At 33.0% G+C, this 20,640-nt stretch overlaps 2 protein-coding genes across 2 annotated transcripts; both read right to left on the reverse strand.

Annotated features, from left to right (window-relative positions):
- Positions 1-253: 253 nt before the first annotated feature.
- Positions 254-4,547, reverse strand: LOC130946959 (probable fatty acyl-CoA reductase 4). The gene is made up of 9 exons (XM_057875868.1): positions 4,469-4,547; positions 4,252-4,355; positions 3,805-4,007; positions 2,307-2,407; positions 1,983-2,175; positions 1,435-1,596; positions 1,217-1,298; positions 424-681; positions 254-316 (listed from the first exon to the last, which is right to left on the reverse strand). Exons 1-9 carry the CDS (start codon positions 4,545-4,547, stop codon positions 254-256), a joined length of 1,245 nt encoding a protein of 414 aa, XP_057731851.1.
- Positions 4,548-5,294: 747 nt separating this feature from the next.
- LOC130945769 (probable fatty acyl-CoA reductase 4) lies at positions 5,295-8,298 on the reverse strand. The gene is made up of 8 exons (XM_057874473.1): positions 8,117-8,298; positions 7,686-7,786; positions 6,910-7,102; positions 6,454-6,615; positions 6,278-6,359; positions 5,877-6,137; positions 5,700-5,758; positions 5,295-5,457 (listed from the first exon to the last, which is right to left on the reverse strand). The coding sequence occupies exons 1-8, from the start codon at positions 8,296-8,298 to the stop codon at positions 5,295-5,297; spliced, it is 1,203 nt and encodes a 400-aa protein (XP_057730456.1).
- Between the last annotated feature and the right edge of the window lie 12,342 nt (positions 8,299-20,640).

Genomic DNA, 20,640 nt, shown 5'->3' on the forward strand with positions numbered 1-20,640 from the left:
AGGTTACATCTTAGGTTGCATAGAGTACTTAAGTAGACCTGGAAAATGAACATTCACCAAATATTCCTTCCAATCAATACTTTTGGGATCCAAGTTAAATTTCCTCTCAACACTACCAACTCCTTTTATTGCCATTCGTAGCTTCTCCGTGTTCATATCATCAAAGCTGTTGACAAATAAATAAAAACTATTGCATTTTTATATATACATCAATAACATAATTAGTTATTAGTTAGATATCGTATTGGGATACCTACATGCCCTCAAAGTGAAGATAAGGACGATACATGTTCATTATCCTCTTCAACCTTGATCCCTTAACACCGTAACAATCAAGGGAAAATTAGAATAAATTATTAGTTATAACATAAAATAAAAATTCAAAGTAAATACAAACTGCTAACTTAATTTTGGAGCCCATACCTTGTATTGGGGAAATTCAAGATCATCCGTATAATTGGGGTTGAATGTAAATTTTTCATACAAAGTCCCGGACTTTCCATAATTTTTTAGCCATGGATTTTTTGTAATATAAAGATGCATTATGTCTTGAATTTCTGAAAGTTTAATTGGATTTCTTAACGAAGTGCCAATATGGTAGATCAAATTGTTTGAAGTATTATTCTTAGAATGAACCAACATCGCTATGATCATTGAGTTTGTCACCATGTCTACTGGTATCTGCATCATCATTTCAATTCCATGATTTGATATTTTATGGTATATATAATTAAAAGTGACAGAAGAAAAATGAAACAATATAATACTTAAGGTAACATTTGAAAGAGAGATTGAAACTGAGAAATAGGGATTAAGAGAAGTTTTAGTATTGTGTTTGGTATAAAATGAGAGACAGAAACTGAAATAAGAATGAAATTCTAATTTAATTTGCACAAAGGGTAGAGTTGGAATTAATTGAAATGAGGGTAGTTTAAATATAAAATATCACTAAAGTTTTAGTCTCCGTCAAAAAAATTTCAGTCTATCTCCTAATCTCCATTCTAGTATCTCAAAACAAACGCTACCTAAGAGTTTCAAAAACTTATCCGCTTCAAACATCAAACTAATAATCTCCTCCAAAGACAATAAATAATTATGAAAAGTTAAAAACTAGCTTCACAACTTCATATCCGTTTAGTTTTGTGTGATATTTTAACCAAACGGATACAAAAAATTCAAAATAAAAACGATCTATTATTTAAAGAGTGAGACTCACCAGGTCTGCAGTTATCTTTGGATTACCAACAAAACTGGTTATTGCTCCTTTGAAATACTCAACAAACACATAGTCTATAGTTCTGCAATATAATAATCACAAAATTATATCATTTAGCTACTGAAATAATCATCTATTCATAGGATGGATCGGAATATATATAGTTCCATTTAAAAAAATGTCTAGATGTATGTTAATTAAATTCAGTGGCTATTTACCTAACATCTTCAATCCAACCCGGAAAAGGTTCCGAAAAGGTGCCGATTATAACAGTAGGACGTGTGATGATCAGCGGTATATTTCCCTTCATGTTTGTCACAACCATTTCACCCATTGCTTTTGTAAATACATACGTATTTGGCCACCCATGCAAATTGGCCCTAGAATTTTTATAAACGTAACCAGAAAATTAGAGGGCTATATAAAGTAATTAAAAACACCATGGATCATCACTACAATCATTGCACGCTGAAATTAAGTTTTTAGGATTATTTATAGGTGGCTACTCCAATGAAGATTTAATGATTGTCATCATGTGAAGATATATCATTTTGACTATTGGATGATAGATTGTAAGGTTTGATTTTATTTAAAGTAAAACTGTTATCTTTATTTAAAGTGTTGTAAAATAAATAAGTTACACTTTTTAAACAAAGATCATCATGAGAAGATGTTTTTGACATCTTCATGGGAGTAACTGCCTTATTTATGTCAGATAAGTTTCATAAGAAAAATTTAATGTATAGACTCTATATGTACAATTTACCTTATTGTTCCAAATTCTTTCATTACTGAGGTGATTGTTTCTTGATTGGCATTTTGTGATTGGAGTTCACTCAGTTTTTTCTTAATCAACTGCTTTTCTAAGTTGATGTCTAATTCTGAAGAGCTTTTTAGCGTTTGGCCCATACGGAATGGTTTCTCAGGTATTTGTCCTTTTGCTTCTCCACAAACATAAGCTGAATCCAAAATACAAATTTATCACATAACATTTCAGTTTTGCATGTGTTGTACGATTTTCAACTAGCTAGTAAGAGATTATATATGTATGTGTTATTATACGTATTCATAAAATTGAGATATTACATACCGGTAGATACGTGAAGAAAAATTTCTATTTTATGACACATTTTAGCAAAGTTTATCGCATTATAAGCTCCCATTGTGTTTGTATCCATTGCAACATCAAATCTACACAAAATAAACAAGATAATAATAATGGTAATGTTAGAGAGGAAATTTTTTTTTAAAATTTATCTTATTTAATATTCATTCATTGTTGTAATAATTAATAAATATTAAATAAAATAAATTTTGACTATTTTTTGTTGAGTAAAATATCGTTTTTGTCCTCAATGTTTGGGGTAAGTCCCAAAGTTATCCCTAACGTTTCAATCGTCTATTTAAGTCCCTAACGTTTCAAAATTGACTCAATGTTGTCCTGCCATTAGAGATCCGTTAACAGAATTGACAGTAGGACAAAATTGAGACGATTTTGAAACGTTATGAATTTAAATAGGACGAAAACGTTATGGACGAAAACGTTATGGACAAAAACGATACATAAAAATAAATTTTAATTTAATTTTATCTTTCAATAATATCAATTTTTTACTATACATAGTATTCAATTATTTTTTAATCACATCTAAATAAATTACACTTAATCACATTACTTTCATTTTAAATAAATTAATTTTTTTATAATTTTAAAGAATTTTGATACATTAGAGACAAAAGGTATAATTTATACTGCACATAGTATTCAATTATTTTTTAATTACATCTAAATAAATTACACTTAATTACATTACTTTTATTTTAAATAAATTTATTTTTTTTATAATTTTAAAGAATTTTGATACATTAAAAATAAAAGGCATAATTTATATTTTATTATATATATATATTATTTTTTTCTTTTCTGCCAGTTTATATACTAGTCATTCTACAAACATTTCATGATAACTAAAAATCTTTAAGAGTTAAATTATAAAAAAAATTAATTTATTTAAAATGAAAGTAATATGATTAAGTGTAATTTATTTAGATGTGATTAAAAAATAATTGAATACTATGTATAGTAAAAAAATGATATTATTGAAGGATAAAATTAAGATTTATTTCTATGTATCATTTTTATTCCCAATGTTTTCGTCCTATTTAAGTCCCTAACGTTTCAAAATCGTCTCAATTTTGTCGCGCCGTCAATTCTATTAACGGATCCCTAACGGCAGGACAACATTGAATCAATTTTGAAACGTTATGAATTTAAATATGACGATTGAAACTTAGGGACAACTTTGGGACTTACCCCAAACGTCGAGGACAAAAACGATACTTTACTTTTTTTTTAATATTTTTTTGTTATTAAACATTTTTAAATAACTAAATAAATAAATTAACACAATGGTAATAATAGATGAAAAAAACAGTCAAAATTTATGTTATTTAAATAATTAATAAATATTAAATAAAGAAAATTTTGATAGTTTTTGGCTCCTTAATTTTTATTACTAAATATTTCCAAAACACACCGGCTTATTGTTTACATTAAATGAAATCTCATTGTACGTTGTTTTTTTCACCTTTCATCAAGTCTTGTAGTTGCGGCACTGTGCACTATAATATCAATCTCTTCCAACATCTCTTCAATGAGGATTTGGTCTTTGATTCCAAAATTGTGAAGAGACACATCACCTGCAACTGTCACCACTTTCTCGGATAAAAAGGAGCTAAATTTTTCACCCCACTTATCTCTTTGTATTTTGAACAATTTCTTCCCAAAGACCTACATACATGTCAATGGTAATGCTTTCTCAAAAAAATAGTGTGTGATACCTCTTGTATAGTATAATAAAATTTTTATACATTTATATGCTAAATTAAATATTCAAGTTTTAATATCTGTGATATTATTTAAAATTTTTATTATTATAAATTATACATTATAAAAAATTTGGTCAATTAGAATAATAAGGGACATTGTTTATTATTTACATTATCATATATATTGCACCAAAATATTTTGTCACCTCATGGTGCAAACGATGAGAGACAGATTCAGTATCGGTAGCTCTTAAAAGAAGGTAAAGTTTTTTTATATTTGGTTGGCACCTTAGTATCTTCTCTACAAAAACTGCAATAATCCATAACAATTAATAATTAATTAAAAGCATATAAAATTAAACGTATTAGTAATTAGACTCCAAAACAACTTGCATTGTTTTACAACATATAATATATGACTACCTTTCGCAAGGAAGCCAGTGGCACCAGTGACCAGAATGGTCTTGTCCTCAAGGAAATGCAATACACTTTTCAACTCCATTTGAGATAATTAAGTAGTTCTTCTTGTGATGAGAAGGAGAAATTTCAATGCAAAGGAACTATGAGAAATGTAACGAAAATAATGAACCAAAATAAAGTGTTAGACTATAGACAATATGATTACATCCATGCCCATATAAGGTTTGTTTTGCTTTACTTCTTTTATTGCACGGTGCCAATATATATGCCTTCTATTTTTTGGGGAAGCCAAGCACCTCACATTTCACCTACCCATCTAACAAAATATATCTTCAACTACTCATTCTAATTCATTCAACAAATTTCAACATAATTATTTAACCAAAATTTTTTCCATTGTTTGACATAATTATTAACAAAATCAAAGCCAAATATGTTGTGTTTGGAGATAACACTCTCATTTATCAATTTCTGTGAAATTGAAAATTCGGATATAATCATTTGTATCTTGTGTTTGTCATGATTTGAACTGTGATGACACCATCTACTGTTCTTTCTATATTTAGCAATGGATTTTGATAGAGATAGCACCAAGTTAGGAAAATTAGATTGAAAGAGGGAAAGTTAGTTAGGGAGATATTCTGCTTTGGTTCTGTTCTCAACAGAATTTATTTGCTTTGGTTTATATATATCAGCTAGTACACTTAGGCAATACAAAATTAAAGAGGTGTAACCAGCAATCTGAAATAACACTAAGGCGATTCGAAATTTCAAATGCAATTCCTGCAATCACCAAATCCTAACAAAAGGGACGAGTGTTGTTGTAAGGTTACATCTTTGGTTGCATAGTATACTTAATTAGACCTGGGAAATGAACATTCATCAAGTAGTCCTTCCAATCAATGCTCTTAGGATCAAAGTTATATTCCTTATCCATATTGCCAACTCCTTTTATTGCTATTCGCAACTTCTCTGTGTTCTCATCATCAAAACTGTTAATAAATTATATACAAAGCAATGTAATGATCGAATTCCATATATACAGTATTTCCAACATGCATATAATAAAAGCTCAGGTACAGTCAACTTCATGTGAAGTTGATAGCTGAGAACTGATAAATAATTTGATTGATTTGACTAAATTTTCATCTCACGACTCTCCATTATAAACTTTACGTAAAATTGATTGCACTTGAGTTTCCATCTTATTGAATATATAGCATAGGGTACGTACATGCCCTCGAAGAGACCATAAGGCCTATAAAGATTCATTGTCCTCTTCAACCTTGAATCCTTGATACCGTAAAGGGGGACAATAATTAAGTATTATCAATAAAGAATAGAAGATTATGATTCAATATGGATAAACATTTTGGAAATATAAACCATAGTAACTTATTTGAACCAATACCTTGGTTTGGTGAAATTCATGATCTTCAGTAATTCTTGGGTTGAATACCATTTTTTCAAACAAAGCCCCTGACTTTTTATAATTTCTTAGCCAGGGATTGCTTGTAACATAAAGATACGTTATTTCTTGAATATCCGAAAATTTAATTGGATTTCTTAGGGAAGTACCAATATGGTAGCAGATGAAATTGTTGGAAAGATTACACTTAGAATGAACCAACAGCGCTATGATCATTGAGTTTATCACCATGTCTGCTGGTACCTGCACCATCCACACTTCATTCATTTGATATCTTATTTTAAAAAATTAATTATCAAGTAAGAGAAGCAAAATGTAACATTAAGAGTGCGAAAATAAAAAATTCAAAGTAAAAATTATCTGAAGAATACTGTGAGACTCACCATGTCCATAGTTTTATTTGGATCACCAACAAAACTAGTTATTGCTCCTTTGAAATACTCAACGAACACAAAGTCTATAGTTCTGTAGTCACAAAAAATTATATCATTTAATTACTCAAATAATTATATATTACACACACGCACATATGTGATAATTAAATTGAGTGATTATTTACCTAACACCTTCAATCCAACCCGGGAAAGGTTCTGAATGAGTGCCGATGACAGCAGTAGGACGTGAGATGATCAATGGTATATTTCCCTTCATGTTCATCACAAGCATTTCTCCCATGGCTTTTGTAAATGTATGCGTGTTTTGCCATCCATACATATTTGCCCTAGAATTTTCATAAACATAACCAGAAAATTAAGGGACTATAAGGCTATATTTATTTACAGTAACATGATACTGAGATAGAAACACAATATCATAGTATTTATCATTAAACAGAATATAAAAATACTAAATTTTGTGTCTCTGTTCTTTATATCTTATTTTCAGTGTATTATTTTATTCTGTTTTTACAGAAACAAACATAACCTTAAAAGAATATAGTATGCATGGATCATCAATATAATCGTTGCATGCAGAACTCAAATTTTCAGGATTTGTATATATAATTATGATTTACCTTATTGCTCCAAATTCTTTCATTATTGAGGTGATTGTTTCTTCATTAGCATTTTGTGCTTGGAGTTCACTAAGTTTTTCCTCAATCAACTGCTTTTCTAAGTTGATGTCCAATTCTGATGAGCTTTTAAGTGTTTGGCCCAGGCGAAATGGTTCCTCAGATATTAATCCTTTTGCTCCTCCACAAACATAAGCTGAATCCAAAATATAAATTTATCAAAAATTTTTTCTTTTTAAGGTTAAAATTTGATGAATAGCGAGCTTAGCTTACTAGATAGCTAGGGCCTAGGTGGCTAAGCATTACGTGAAGGGAGAGAATATTGCATGTAAATCAAACATATCGTAAATATTTAAAGCTTTTATGATAATTATGATTGTAGTCAACAAAAAAAAATTATGATTATGATATTTATGGTACCGTGGTTATACTTTTTACTATTTTAAGCATATAACCATAATTTTTTGTTAGGCCACATTTTTCTTTTAAATAAAAATCGTTATTTGATTTTTGTATCAAAAGTTTTAAAGTCTTTAATGAAAATAATTGTAAAATTAAGATTTCGTGCAAAATTAGTTTTTATTGCCTTTTTAAAAAATTCCGTATCATTAGAATAGTATTAGTTAAAATTAGATCATGAAATTAAATTTAGGGAATTTTTAATTTTTTTTCTCCCCAAGTTTTAATGCTTTTTTGTTGAAAATAACATTTATGTCTGGTAGGATTTTCAACTATCTAGTAGAGGCTTCACATATTTATAAAATTGAGATATTACATACCGGTTGATACGTGAAGAAAAACTTCTATTCTATGACACATTTTAGCAAAGTTTATAGCGTTATAAGCTCCCATTGTATTTATATCCATTGCAACATCAAATCTGTAAAAAATAAACAAGATAACAATAACCAAATAAATAAAGCTATATAGCGGCTTATTAATTATAATGGATACTCGAATGAAAATTGTATAATTATCTTTATGTAAAGATGCTTTTTTCAGTTATTAGATAGTTTATAGATTTTGATTTTGATATATTATAAAAATATTATTTTTATTTAAAATGTAACTAAATGAAAAAATAAATTTTTAAATAAATATCTTAATATTTTTATAAAAAATATTTTTAGTATTTTTATTGAACTAAGTGTCATTACTTATTATTATTATTGCTTACATTAATGAAATCTTATTGTACATCATTTTTCACCTTTCATCAAGTGTAGTAGTTCCGGCAGTGTGCACTATAATATCAATCGCATCCAACATCTCTTCAATGAGGATTTGGTCTTTGATTCCGAAATTGTGAAGAGAAACATCACCTGCAACTGCCGCCACTTTGTCGGCTAAAAAAGAGCTGAATTTTTCACCACACTTATCCTTTAATTGCATTTTGAACAATTTCTTCTCAAAGACCTACGTACATAGATATAATAAATATGTCGATATAAATTTGTTTAATTTTGTCCAATAGTGGATCTATATAGTTAGAGATTATGGTTCTAAAAAATTTGTTAATAGTAAACGCAAAATATATATGACAATAAAATCATTTTTATAACAATTTAATATAATAAGAACAAAATATGTTTTGTTTTCATTCCTAAGCAGTATATAATAGTTTCATCGTAATTAAGATTTCTTCACCATAATTAAGACTTCGGTTCACCATGCAGACCAGCTGTGTTGTAGATGAAAAATTTGTCCTAAAGGTGAGAATTATTTTCAAGACCCTAGAAGAAACTAGAAAGTTCTACAAATATTATTCCAAACTTGCTGGTTTTTTCACCAAAATCAGAAACACGACTCAGGACGGAGACAAGATTAAGAATCAACTAATTGTATGCTCTAGAGAGGGGAGGTGGAAATCAAAGATATCTCCAACTTTGAAGACAAACCCTTCAGCTGGGTTAAATTGTCCGGCCAGAATTTATGTACACATAATGAAGGATGTTGGTCTTTAGACAATTTTCAAAGTTGTTTTGAATCACTCACATCCTTGTTGTCCAGACCAGGCTGAAATGCTCAAACAACACAGGGAGCTTAGCATGTTCGTGCGTCACACCATTGAAACCCACGAGAAAGCCGGAATCAGACCGAGCAAAACTTACCAATCATTTGTTGCAGCAGCTGGCAGCCACCGTGAACTAGCTTTTATAGAAAAAGACGTAAGGAATTACATCACAAGGGAAGTACGAAATATTTTCGAAGAAGACGATGCCAAAGAATTTGGGAAGTACCTAGTTAGAATAAAAGAGAAGAACCTTTCTTCTTTGAGCTCAACCTTGAAGGTGATTACTGCATTAAACATGCATTCTGGGCTGATGCAAGAAACAAGGCTGCATTTGATTATTTCGGAGACGTGGTTTCATTTGACACCACCTATAACACAAACAGGTATTCGGTTCATTCAAAAATATATTTGATGTTCAGTGAGTGTATATATTTCGGTTCACCACCGTGTGCTTGTTATTTATGCAGGTACACTTTGGTTTTAGGTTCTTTTATTGGCATGAATCACCATGGCCAGTCGACACTTCTTGGATGCGCACTGATGAAAAATGAGGACATCCAATCATTCAAATAGCTATTTGAGTGTTGGCTACGTTGCATGGGAGGGAAGGCACCAAAAGGTATTCTTACCGATCAATGCGCGTCAATTCAAAGGGCAATTGAGCTATGCATGCCAACAACAATTCACCGCTGGTGTATCTGGCACATCATGAAGAAGATCCCAAGCAAACTAAATAGCTACAAGGGACACATTGATATTGAACAAGAGATGAGCCATGTTGTTTGGAACTCGCACACAAAAGACAAATTTGACAGAAACTGAAACGATTTCCTCACAAAGTATGGTCTCGGAGGCAACAAGTGGCTTTCAGGTAATTGAGATTTCAATTCGAGTTATTTTTATGCTCTTATCTTTTTTTCCCAAAAGCATGCATTATTTTTCGGTTCACCATACCTTATAGTTTCGGTTTGGTTTGCAGAGCTGTACGAGGATCGACATATATGGATTTCGGTTTACTTGGATCACCACTTTTGGACCGGAATGAGAAGTACGCAAAGGAGCGAGAGCATGCATCCATTTTTCAACAAGTTTATCACACGAAATAGCTCCTTGAGACAATTCATGAAGCAATACGACAATTGCCTAGCAAGCAGAGAGAGAATTCGATGCTGCAGATTTTCACATCGTGATACCATGCACAACAAAATCAGTAATAGAGGCACAGTTTCAGCGTGTATATACCCATGAGAAGTTCAGGGAAGTGCAAGCTCAATTTAGAGGTAAAGTGAATTGTATCACAAGATCAATGCATTTCACTCTAGGTTTCACAACATATGAAGTCATAGAGCAGGTTTTCAACTCCACATTCAACAAGTTTGTCGTCACCTATGACACAGTATTACAAGATGTAAAGTGTCATTGCTTGCTTTTTGAGTCTAGGGGCATATTATGCCGCCATTCCCTAAGCGTTCTAAGCTTTGAGCGAGTGGATAACGTGGCACCGAAATACATATTGGAACGCTGGAGTAAGAACAGAAAGAGGAGGCATAGACACATCAAGAGCAGCCAAGATGAACTTGTACTAGAGCCAAGAAGTAAGAGATTTGATGAATTAGTGTTTCGGTCACACAATATATGTGAATTTGCATCCGAGTATGAAGAGTTGACTGGAATTTTGCACCGAGCATTTGACAAGGTCATGGCAGAGATGGAAGAATATCAAGAGAGAAAGAAAGGAAAAAGTTTGTTAACCCACGAAGAAACGACATTAAGCAATGTGAATGATCTTCAAAGCCCACCACGTATCAAAACAAGAGGTCGGCCCAAGAACAGACTTGGATCAAACCTGGTAAAAAAGACAAGATTCAGTCAAGCTCCACTCTTTACAATACACCAGATATGAATTATCCAAGACAAGATTTTACAAGTTTTAATTTTATTAATGTAAATTTTTGTTCACCCATGAGCAAATTTCGGTTCACCATGGTTATAGCAGGTTTAATTTCTAAATGTTGATAGTCTTTAATGAATAGTCACACTTTTGTGAAATTCTATATTGATATATGCAGTTTTTCGATTTGTATAGTGCATTAATTTGTAAGTTGAATAATAAGAATTTGTTTTTTGGTTCATGGTTCAGAGTTCAGAGTTTTGATAGTAGCATTCTTTTAAAATTAGATCTATGTTATGTTGAGATATGCACTTTTTCGGTTCACCTGTTGCATTAATTTTGGTTCATTGTATTTTTGGGGTTTAGGGTTTAGGGTTTAGGATTTAGGTTTTAGGATTTTAGGGATTTAGGGTTTATGAGTTCAGGGTTTAGTGTTCAGGGTTCTGGTTTTAGTGTTTAGGTTTAGGGTTTAGGGATCAGTGTTTAGGGATCCAATGTGTTTCTATCTTTTGGTTTGCCTAGTGTAGTAATTTTGGTTCACTGTGTTCTTTTGGAGTTCATAATGTATTAGTAAGCACCCTGATTTCTTTCACTGTGAACTTGCAACAAAACAGCAGCCAAGCAGTTCCAACAGGTATATAACAAGACAATGAGTAATCCATCTTGAATCAGTAAATACATTAACATTAGATCCATACATTAATATTAACATTTACATTAATGTTGACATATATACATTCAAAAGAAGAAGTGTCTACTTTTTAAAACAAGTTGAACAAAATATTGTTAATTAGAACCATTTGAACTGCACTGGTTTTGAGATTCACTTGATGTTTTTGAATTTGTTGGAACAATTTTTTCTTTTTTCATGAGCCTCTTTTGTTTTGTTCTCTCTGCCAGCGTTATATTGTCAAATTCTGATTCTGATTTGGATTCCAAAAAAGATTCTTCTTCCGAAGAAGAATCCACAACAACAACTTTCTTTTCTTCTTTCTCTCTTTTTCTTTTCTCTTTCCCCTTTATTTGCTTTCTATATAGAAGTCCCTAAAATACAAAATTATTTAGTTAGCAGAGTATTTGAAACAATGAAATACAAAAATAATCAGATGAATCAAAATGACCACAAATACTCAACCGAATTCAATTCATGTGATGAATAATACGTGATAAACATTCAATTATCAAGAAAAATATTTCTGCATGCACAATGCTTCAAATCAACACATTACCATTGTGTCTGTTGCTTCCTTAGAAATACGGTCTAGTATCATCTTTTGTCCAATAGGCCACCCACGGTGCCGGGGGAGCATCAAGTCCATCCAAGTGATGGAACTTGGTTTCATGGAAGTAAATCAGCATCAAAACAAAAACACAGCCCTCAAAGGACTGTTTCTTTCCCTTTCTCTTGTTTTCGATTCCCTTTCTCAAGAAGCTGAGCACATGACATGCCTAATCCCACTGTTGGATGTTGTCCGCACAAAAGATAGGCGGCTTATGGATCGCGGAGGCCATGATTACCGTCGTCCGCAGTAAGAAGCACTTCTGTATAAAGACGACAAAAGTCCTGCAGAATTTTTGCCGGTTCTCTGTTGCAATTTTTTATAACCCACAAACTAACCGGATAGTGCACCGGATCGTACCAAGTAATACTTTACGTGAGTAAGGGTCAATCCCACGAGGATTGATAGATTAAGCAACAATAGTGTTTGATAGGATTAGTTAGACAAATAGAAAATAGTGTTGGGAGTTCAAAGAGCATTAAACAACAAATTTGGAATATTAAAGACAGGCAGATAAATAAGTTGGGAATAAAATATTGAGAAAACAGTTAAGGCTTCAGAGTTATCTATTTTTCCGGATTGATTTTTCTTACTAACTATTTTAATCATGTAAGATTTAATTCATGGAAAACTATATGTGACTAGACCCTAATTCCTTAGACCTTCCTAGTCTCCTCTAAAATTCATTAACTGCCAATTCCTTGGTCAATTAATTCCAATTAGAGGGTGATGATCAATTTCTAGTTTATATGCCAAAAGAATCCTAATTATCCAAAAATAAGGGGTTTATATGTCACGCATCCCGTTAAATACAAACAATTAGAAATTCAGTATAATATGTTTTCAAGCTGTTGTTCAAGTAAAGAGATTTTCCAAGTTTTACAAGACTCAATTAGAACATGGGTCATACTTCTGTTCCACTCATATTCATAAAATAAAGAGCGAAAACAATTATTGAAATATAAATCTAAACATGGATTAAATTAGAAAGATCAAACGAATCAATCCATACAAATAGACAGAGCTCCTAACCTTAACAATGAAGGATTAGTTGCTCATGGTCCAGAGAAGAAAAATAAGGGTTCTGGTAAAATGTACTGTGTTCCCATCTAATGGCATCTAAAATCCTATTTATAACTAATCCTAATAAATTTAAAATCTAATTATCTAAAATTAAAAATAATATCTTTTCCTAAAAATAATATTTTGAATTTAAATTCGAATTAATTAACAAGTCTTCAGCTGATGGGTGGGGACCACTTGATTTGTCCATTCTGCAGCTTCTAATATGTGTTTTCTGGGCTGGAAATTGGGTCAAAACAGACCAGAAATTGCCCCCAGCGTTTTTTTGCGTTTTCTGCACATGGCGCATGTCACGCGTACACGTCAGTCACGCGTACGCGTCGATGGTCTTTTCTACGAGTCACGCGGACGCGTCGGTCACGCGCACACGTCGCTGAGAAAATCTTCAATTCACGCGTACGTGTCAGTCACGCGCACGCGTCGCCATGGATACCTCCAAATCACGCGCACGTGTCAGGCACGCGTGTGGGTCGCTCCTCGTAGCCATCTCCTTTGATTCTTGTGCTGCAGAAACTCCATCAAATCCAGCTGAATGCTACCTAAAATAAACAGTATTGCACAAAACTCAAAATAGCATCCATAGTGGCTAAAATATAATTAATTCTTGATTAAACTCAACAAAATCCATGCAAATTCACTAGGAAAAGGTAGGAAAGATGCTCACGCATCATTCTCCTCCCCTTCAACACTCATATTTAGGATAGACTTTATCAAAGTCGCCAACATAACACATTTGAGACTGTCAAATATTGCCTTGTCTTCCTCATTCCGTTTGTGATAGTCAACCTTTTTAGGAAAACGATCCCCTACAATATTTTAATAGCAACAAATGAGCCAAAAAGGTTCAGTTTAATTTTTTACATACCAATGAACTGAAATTAAAGGTAGCAATGAACCAAATTTAAAGGGAGCAATGAACCAAAATTTAAGTGAGCAATGAACCAAAAATAAGCAAGAAGTGGAAAGTGTATTACCGCCGTGGCTTATCCCCAGCGCAGCTGCTACCTTGGCAGGTGTTATGTATATTTTTCCATGGAGAGTTTTCAGGCAACCATAATACTCATCATAGCAATCAATCAATTCTCTTAAGAGGGTGTGAGATACCTTCATTTCTGGGACATGTGCCAGGACACCGAATCCCATTTCTTCAACTATAGCTTTCTTTTCTTGACTCGTATTCTTGAACACTGTTACTAAATGATAGTATTTCTCGATGCAAAAGAAGTACTGAACAGAGTAACAACCAATTTCAAAGCCCTAGTTACACTATCCACTGAACTGAATAAAAAGAACAACAAATTTTATTCCAAGCCCTAGTTATACTGTAAAAATACATTCACTCATAGTTCGACTTTCTAAACGAAGCAAATCAATCCAGGAAACCTAAAATGCAACTAGAAGAAACGCAACATTGCAAGATTTCAAGTGAACAGTAGTTTTCTCATACCTTTGGTAGTCTCTGTTGCTATTTTCGTTCTTTTATGGTTGTTTGTTGCCAAATCTTCTCGCTATTCTTCTACAGTAGTGGTTTTCACAGAGAACGTGACTGAAATTTGAGTGATTTTGAGAGAGATTTGAAGAGAAAGATATATTTTGTGCGTTTTGAAGAAGAATTTTGTTTTTTTTTATAATGAAGCGCGTAGAAGTCACGTTTATTTTAGTGACGTTAGATGCGGGTAAATTTATTTGGGCGTGGGTTAATTTGGGATTTAGGGTTTATGGGTTCAGGGTTCATTGTTTAGGGGTTCAGTGTGTTTCGACATTTCCGTTTGCCCCGTCTATTAATTTCGGTTCACCGCTTTCATGTTTGAGGGTTTAGGGTTCAGGATTAAGGTTTTATGGTTCCAAGGGTTTAGCGTTTAGGGTTTAGGGTTTAGCATTTAGGGTTCATAGTTTAGTGTTCAGGGTTCAAGTTCAGAGTTCAGGGTTTGGGTTCAAGGTTTAGGGTTCAGGGTTTATAGTTTAGGGTTTAGGTTTTAGGTTTTAGGGTTTAGGGATTTAGTGTGTAGAGTTTCGGGTTTAGGATTCAGGGTTTAGAGGTTCAATGTGTTTGAAAATTTTGGTTCGCCCCGTATATTAATTTCGGTTCACCTGTTTCATTGCTAAGGGTTTAGGGTTTATGATTAAGGGTTCAGGGTTTAGGGGTCTAGGGTTTAGGGTTCAGGGTTCTAAGGGTTTAGTGTTTAGGGTTTAGGATTTAGCATTTAGGGTTCAGAGTTCAGTGTTCAGGGTTTAGGTTCAGAGTTCAGGGTTCGAGTTCAGGGTTTAGGGTTTAGGGTTTAGGGATTTATGGTTTATGGGTTCAGGGTTAATTGTTCAGTGTTTTAGAGTTTAGGTTGTAGGGTTTAGGGTTTAGGGTTCAGGGTTTAGCGGTTCTGTGTGTTTCTATATTTTCGGTTCGCCCAGTGTATTAATTTTGGTTCACTGTGTTCTTTTGGATTATAAATGTATTCGTAAATACAGTGATTGCAATCACTGAGAATCTGGAATAAAACAGCAGCCACATAGTTTCAACAGATATATAAATATTAACATTTGATACATACATTGATATTAAGAATAGATATATACATTAACATTGACATATATACATTTGAAAGAAGCATTGTTTGCATTGTTTGATACATACATTTACATATATACATTTAAAGTATGCATTTTTTCTCTTTAAACAAGTTAAACAAAATATTGTTAATTACAATTAGTATATTCTATTTGCTATATAAATTCCCAGATGTGTATTTACAATAAGGGCTGGAGAGGAAAGCAGATGGCTTGGTGAGTCTTATTGCTTCAGATTCCGAAATTACTTGGTCTCTCATTTTGTTCATTTCATGTAACAGAAAAGTGGACCATATTGGTATCTGGAGTCATTAATTTCTTTCTGCATTTCAATTGAAATGAATTAGTTACATAAGAAATGAACCCAAAATGAAATAAGAACTATATTATTCAAAGCCCTAATCATACTGTAAAAATGCAATCACAATAACCCTACATTCTGAGCACATTAAATATCAAGTAAATGAAAACCGCATTAAATAACAACAAATTTAATTCAAAGACCTAGTTATACTGTAAAAATGAAATCACAATAACCCTAAACCTAAACAAATTAATAGGAGGCCAACGAACCGAAAAACATTCACTTGGTGAATCAAAATTATAAGAGCCACCGAACCGAAAAATATTCACTTGGTGAATCAAAATTATATGAGCTACCGAACCAAAACTTTTATATGTGGTGAATAAATGATCAATTTTCAATCAATAAGAATAGTATTTTCTGCATGGAAAACAACTATTGAGCAGAGTAACAACCAACTTCAAAGCTCTAGTTACAATATCAATTTAACTGAATGAAATAAGAAAAAAAGAAGTTTATTAATTTAGAAAGTACTTACTTGTGTCCAAGCTTTATATTTATATCTCTTGCCGCTATTTATTTTTTGTGGATCTATTGTTTCCAGCCATTTCATTACGAATATTCCACAATCATAGCTAAGCAAGAATTGAGTATAATACGATCATTAGTATATAAAATAAAACACATTAAAAATAGCACTATAGAAGAGAAATATTCTTACCTTGTACGTTGACCATTCAATAGGATATACTCTGCTTCCTCTCCCAGTGCATCCTTTACTAAGGGTTCTGTCCCAGCGTACACCCTCATCTGGGAAATTATTAAACTCTAAAAGAGACAAAAAAAGTAAATAAACAAAACTAACAACAGTGAACCAAACTCCTCTCATGTACAGAATAATTTCAATAATTTACAAGAAAATAACTTACAACAAATTTGTTTATTTCCTTTCTCGAATCAGGTATATTTTTTGGCTCCTTGTTAATAGGGTTAAAGACATAGAATTTCTTATTGTTTACATCAGCAATCCACATACAGCCACCAATGCCCTCCATTGCAAATTGGGACAAATAGTTGAAGTTTTGGAAAATTATAAAATATTTAAGTGGAAACAATAGCAAACAAGAGAATTATCAAAGAATTTTAAATATTACAACTTACAAATGGATGGGATGCAAGTTTTCTTTTGTCAATAAACTGCCAGTGGTGGTCATACTGCTGAATATTAAAACTGACGACTTTTTTGTGGTCTTATCATAGTACTTGTTGCCATATGTTCCCACGATAAAATTCTGCAAAAAGAACATCAGTTAAATCATATTTCACCAAACCGAACAAAAATCATATGCTGAATAAAACGTGAAAAACATTCAATCTTCAAGAGAAAAGTTTTCTTAATACAAAAGTACTCAAAAAAAGGCATAAGAATCAGGTGAACCAATATTAACATTCTCATTGAACCGAAAAGTAATAAGCAGTGAATAAGAAATTTACTTACCACAATATCTGTCGGCACAATGTTTATTTGTTCTTGATACCGCTTAGTTTTTATTTCGTTGAGAATCAAGCTGTGTATACTAACCACTTACAGGATGAAAATTTATGAGACATACTATATAAGAGTGTTTAAAAAAAATCATTAATGTTAATGCAATTGGCAAAAGATTTTACCACGGCATGCACTTGTTCTTCAGGCTTTAGAGACATGAAATATTTTCTTAATCCCTCGTAGAATCCCTCATGTTTCAAGACAAATAATGGTTCATATTCATTGGTACCATCTTTTGTCTGTTTTACATTTATCATCCAATGATAACACTTTTCAATCAGCTCGTTCGTGATTTTTGTCTTTTTCTGCGGGGTTTTGTAAACTTCTGCCGCTGGTAAGGTTGGTTCTAAAGATGTTCCTTCAGCAAATTTTAATGTTGCTTCCTGATGAGCGGATAATTTATACGCTTTTGGCATTATTTTTAGTATGTTTTAGTTAGTTTTTAGTATATTTTTATAAGTTTTCAGTTAAATTCACTTTTCTGGACTTTACTATGAGTTTGTGTGTTTTTCTGTGATTTCAGATATTTTCTGGCTGAAATTGAGGGACCTGAGCAAAAATCTGATTCAGAGACTGAAAAGGACTGCAGATGTTGTTAGATTCTAACCTCCCTGCACTCGAAGTGGATTTTCTGGAGCTACAGAAGCCCAATTGGCGCGCTCTCAACGGCGTTGGAAAGTAGACATCCTGGGCTTTTCAGCAATGTATAATAGTTTATACTTTGCCCAAGATTTGATGGCCCAAACCGGCGTTCTAAATCAGCTCAAGAATGCCCAGCGTTAAACGCCGGAATTGGCACAAGAATGGGAGTTAAACGCCTAAACTGGCACAAAAGCTGGCGTTTAACTCCAAGAAAAGTCTCTACACATGAAAGCTTCAATGCTCAGCCCAAGCACACACCAAGTGGGCTCGGAAGTGGATTTTTATGTCATTTACTCATCTATGTAAACCCTAGGCTACTAGTTCTCTACAAATAGGACATTTCACTATTGTATTTTCATCTTTTGATCACTTTAGATCTCTAGATCATCTTTGGACATCTAGTTCTTAGATTATGGGGGCTGGCCATTCGGCCATGCCTAGACCTTGTTCTTATGTATTTTCAACGGTGGAGTTTCTACACACTATAGATTAAGGTGTGGAGCTCTGCTGTACCTCGAGTATTAATGCAATTACTCTTATTCCTCTATTCAATTCAGCTTGTTCTTATTCTAAGATATTCATTCGTACCCAAGAACATGATGAATGTGATGATTATGTGACACTCATCATCATTCTCACTTATGAACGCGTGCTTGACAACCACTCTCGTTCTACAAGCAAACAAGGACTGAATGTTTATCTCTTGGATTTCTTAACCGGAATCTTCATGGTATAAGCTAGAATTGATGGCGGCATTCAAGAGAATCCGGAAGGTCTAAACCTTGTCTATGGTATTCTGAGTAGGATTCAATGATTGAATGACTGTGACGAGCTTCAAACTCCTGAAGCCTGGGCGTTAGTGACAGACGCAAAAGAATCAATGGATTCTATTCCAACCTGATTGAGAACCGACAGATGATTAGCCGTGCCGTGACAGGGTGCGTTGAACATTTTCACTGAGAGGACGGGACTGTAGCCACTGACAACGGTGATGCCCAACATACAGCTTGCCATGGAAAGGAGTAAGAAGGATTGGATGAAGACAGTAGGAAAATAGAGAGACGGAAGGGACAAAACATCTCCATTCGCTTATCTGAAATTCTCATCAATGAATTACATAAGTATCTCTATCTTTATGCTTTATTCATATATCATTCATAACCATTTGAATCTGCCTGACTGAGATTTACAAGATGACCATAGCTTGCTTCATACCAACAATCTCCGTGGGATCGACCCTTACTCGCGTAAGGTTTATTACTTGGACGACCCAGTGCACTTGCTGGTTAGTTGTGCGAAGTTGTGATAAAGAGTTGAGATTGCAATTGAGCGTACCATGTTGATGGCGCCATTGATGATCACAATTTCGTGCACCAAGTTTTTGGCGCCGTTGTCAGGGATTGTTGAGTTTGGACAACTGACGGTTCATCTTGTTGCTTAGATTAGGTATTTTTCAGAGTTCTTAAGAATGAATTCTAGTGTTTCAAGGTGATGTTCTTATCATCACCAAAGCTGATTGATTCTTATCAATTTAGCTCTTGAATGCAATGTCCTGCTAAAGCTTGGCTAGCCATGTCTAATTTCTTTAGACTGAAGCTTTAGACTAACATTGCATGTTTCCTGGAATTCTCATTAAGAATTTTGATACCTTTATTTTCTTTTCCACTTACTTTTCGAAAAATCCAAAAAAATTACAAAATCATAAAAACCAAAAATATTGTATGTTTCTTGTTGAGTCTAGTGTCTCATGTTAAGTTTGGTGTCAATTGCATGTTTCTGTTCTTCTTGCATTCATTCATGTGTCTTAAGTGATCTTCAAGATGTTCTTGATGATTTCCTTGATCTGATCTTTAAATTCTCTTATCTTGAGTATTTTTGTTGTTTGTCATATGCATCCTCATTTTGTTAGTGTCAGTAGTATACAAACTGCTAAGTTTGGTGTCTTGCATGCATTGTTATTTGATTTTAGTTGCATTTTGATTATTCCTCATTATTAAAAATCCAAAAATAGTTTTAATTTGTGTCTTTTCAAGTCAATAATACAGAGAATTGAAGATTCAGAACATACAGCAGAGGAATTACACAGAAAAGCTGGGCGTTCAAAACGCCCAGTGAGAAAGGAAAACTGGCGTTTAAACGCCAGCCAGGGTGCCTGGCTGGGCGTTTAACACCCAAAAGGGTAGTGCTTTGGGCGTTAAACGCCAGAATGTGCACCATTCTGGGCGTTTAACGCCAGGATGGCATAAGAGGGAAGATTTTGTTTTTAATGCAAATTTTTTTTCAAGTTTTCAAAATTTTCAAAATCAAATCTTTTTCAAAATCAATTTCTTTCCATTTTCAAAAATACTTGCTATCAATTAATGATTTGATTCAACATTTCAAGTATGTTGCCTTTTCTATTGAGAAAGG

This window comes from Arachis stenosperma, chromosome 8 (assembly GCF_014773155.1).
Source record: "Arachis stenosperma cultivar V10309 chromosome 8, arast.V10309.gnm1.PFL2, whole genome shotgun sequence".
In the NCBI taxonomy this organism is placed as follows: domain Eukaryota; kingdom Viridiplantae; phylum Streptophyta; class Magnoliopsida; order Fabales; family Fabaceae; genus Arachis; species Arachis stenosperma.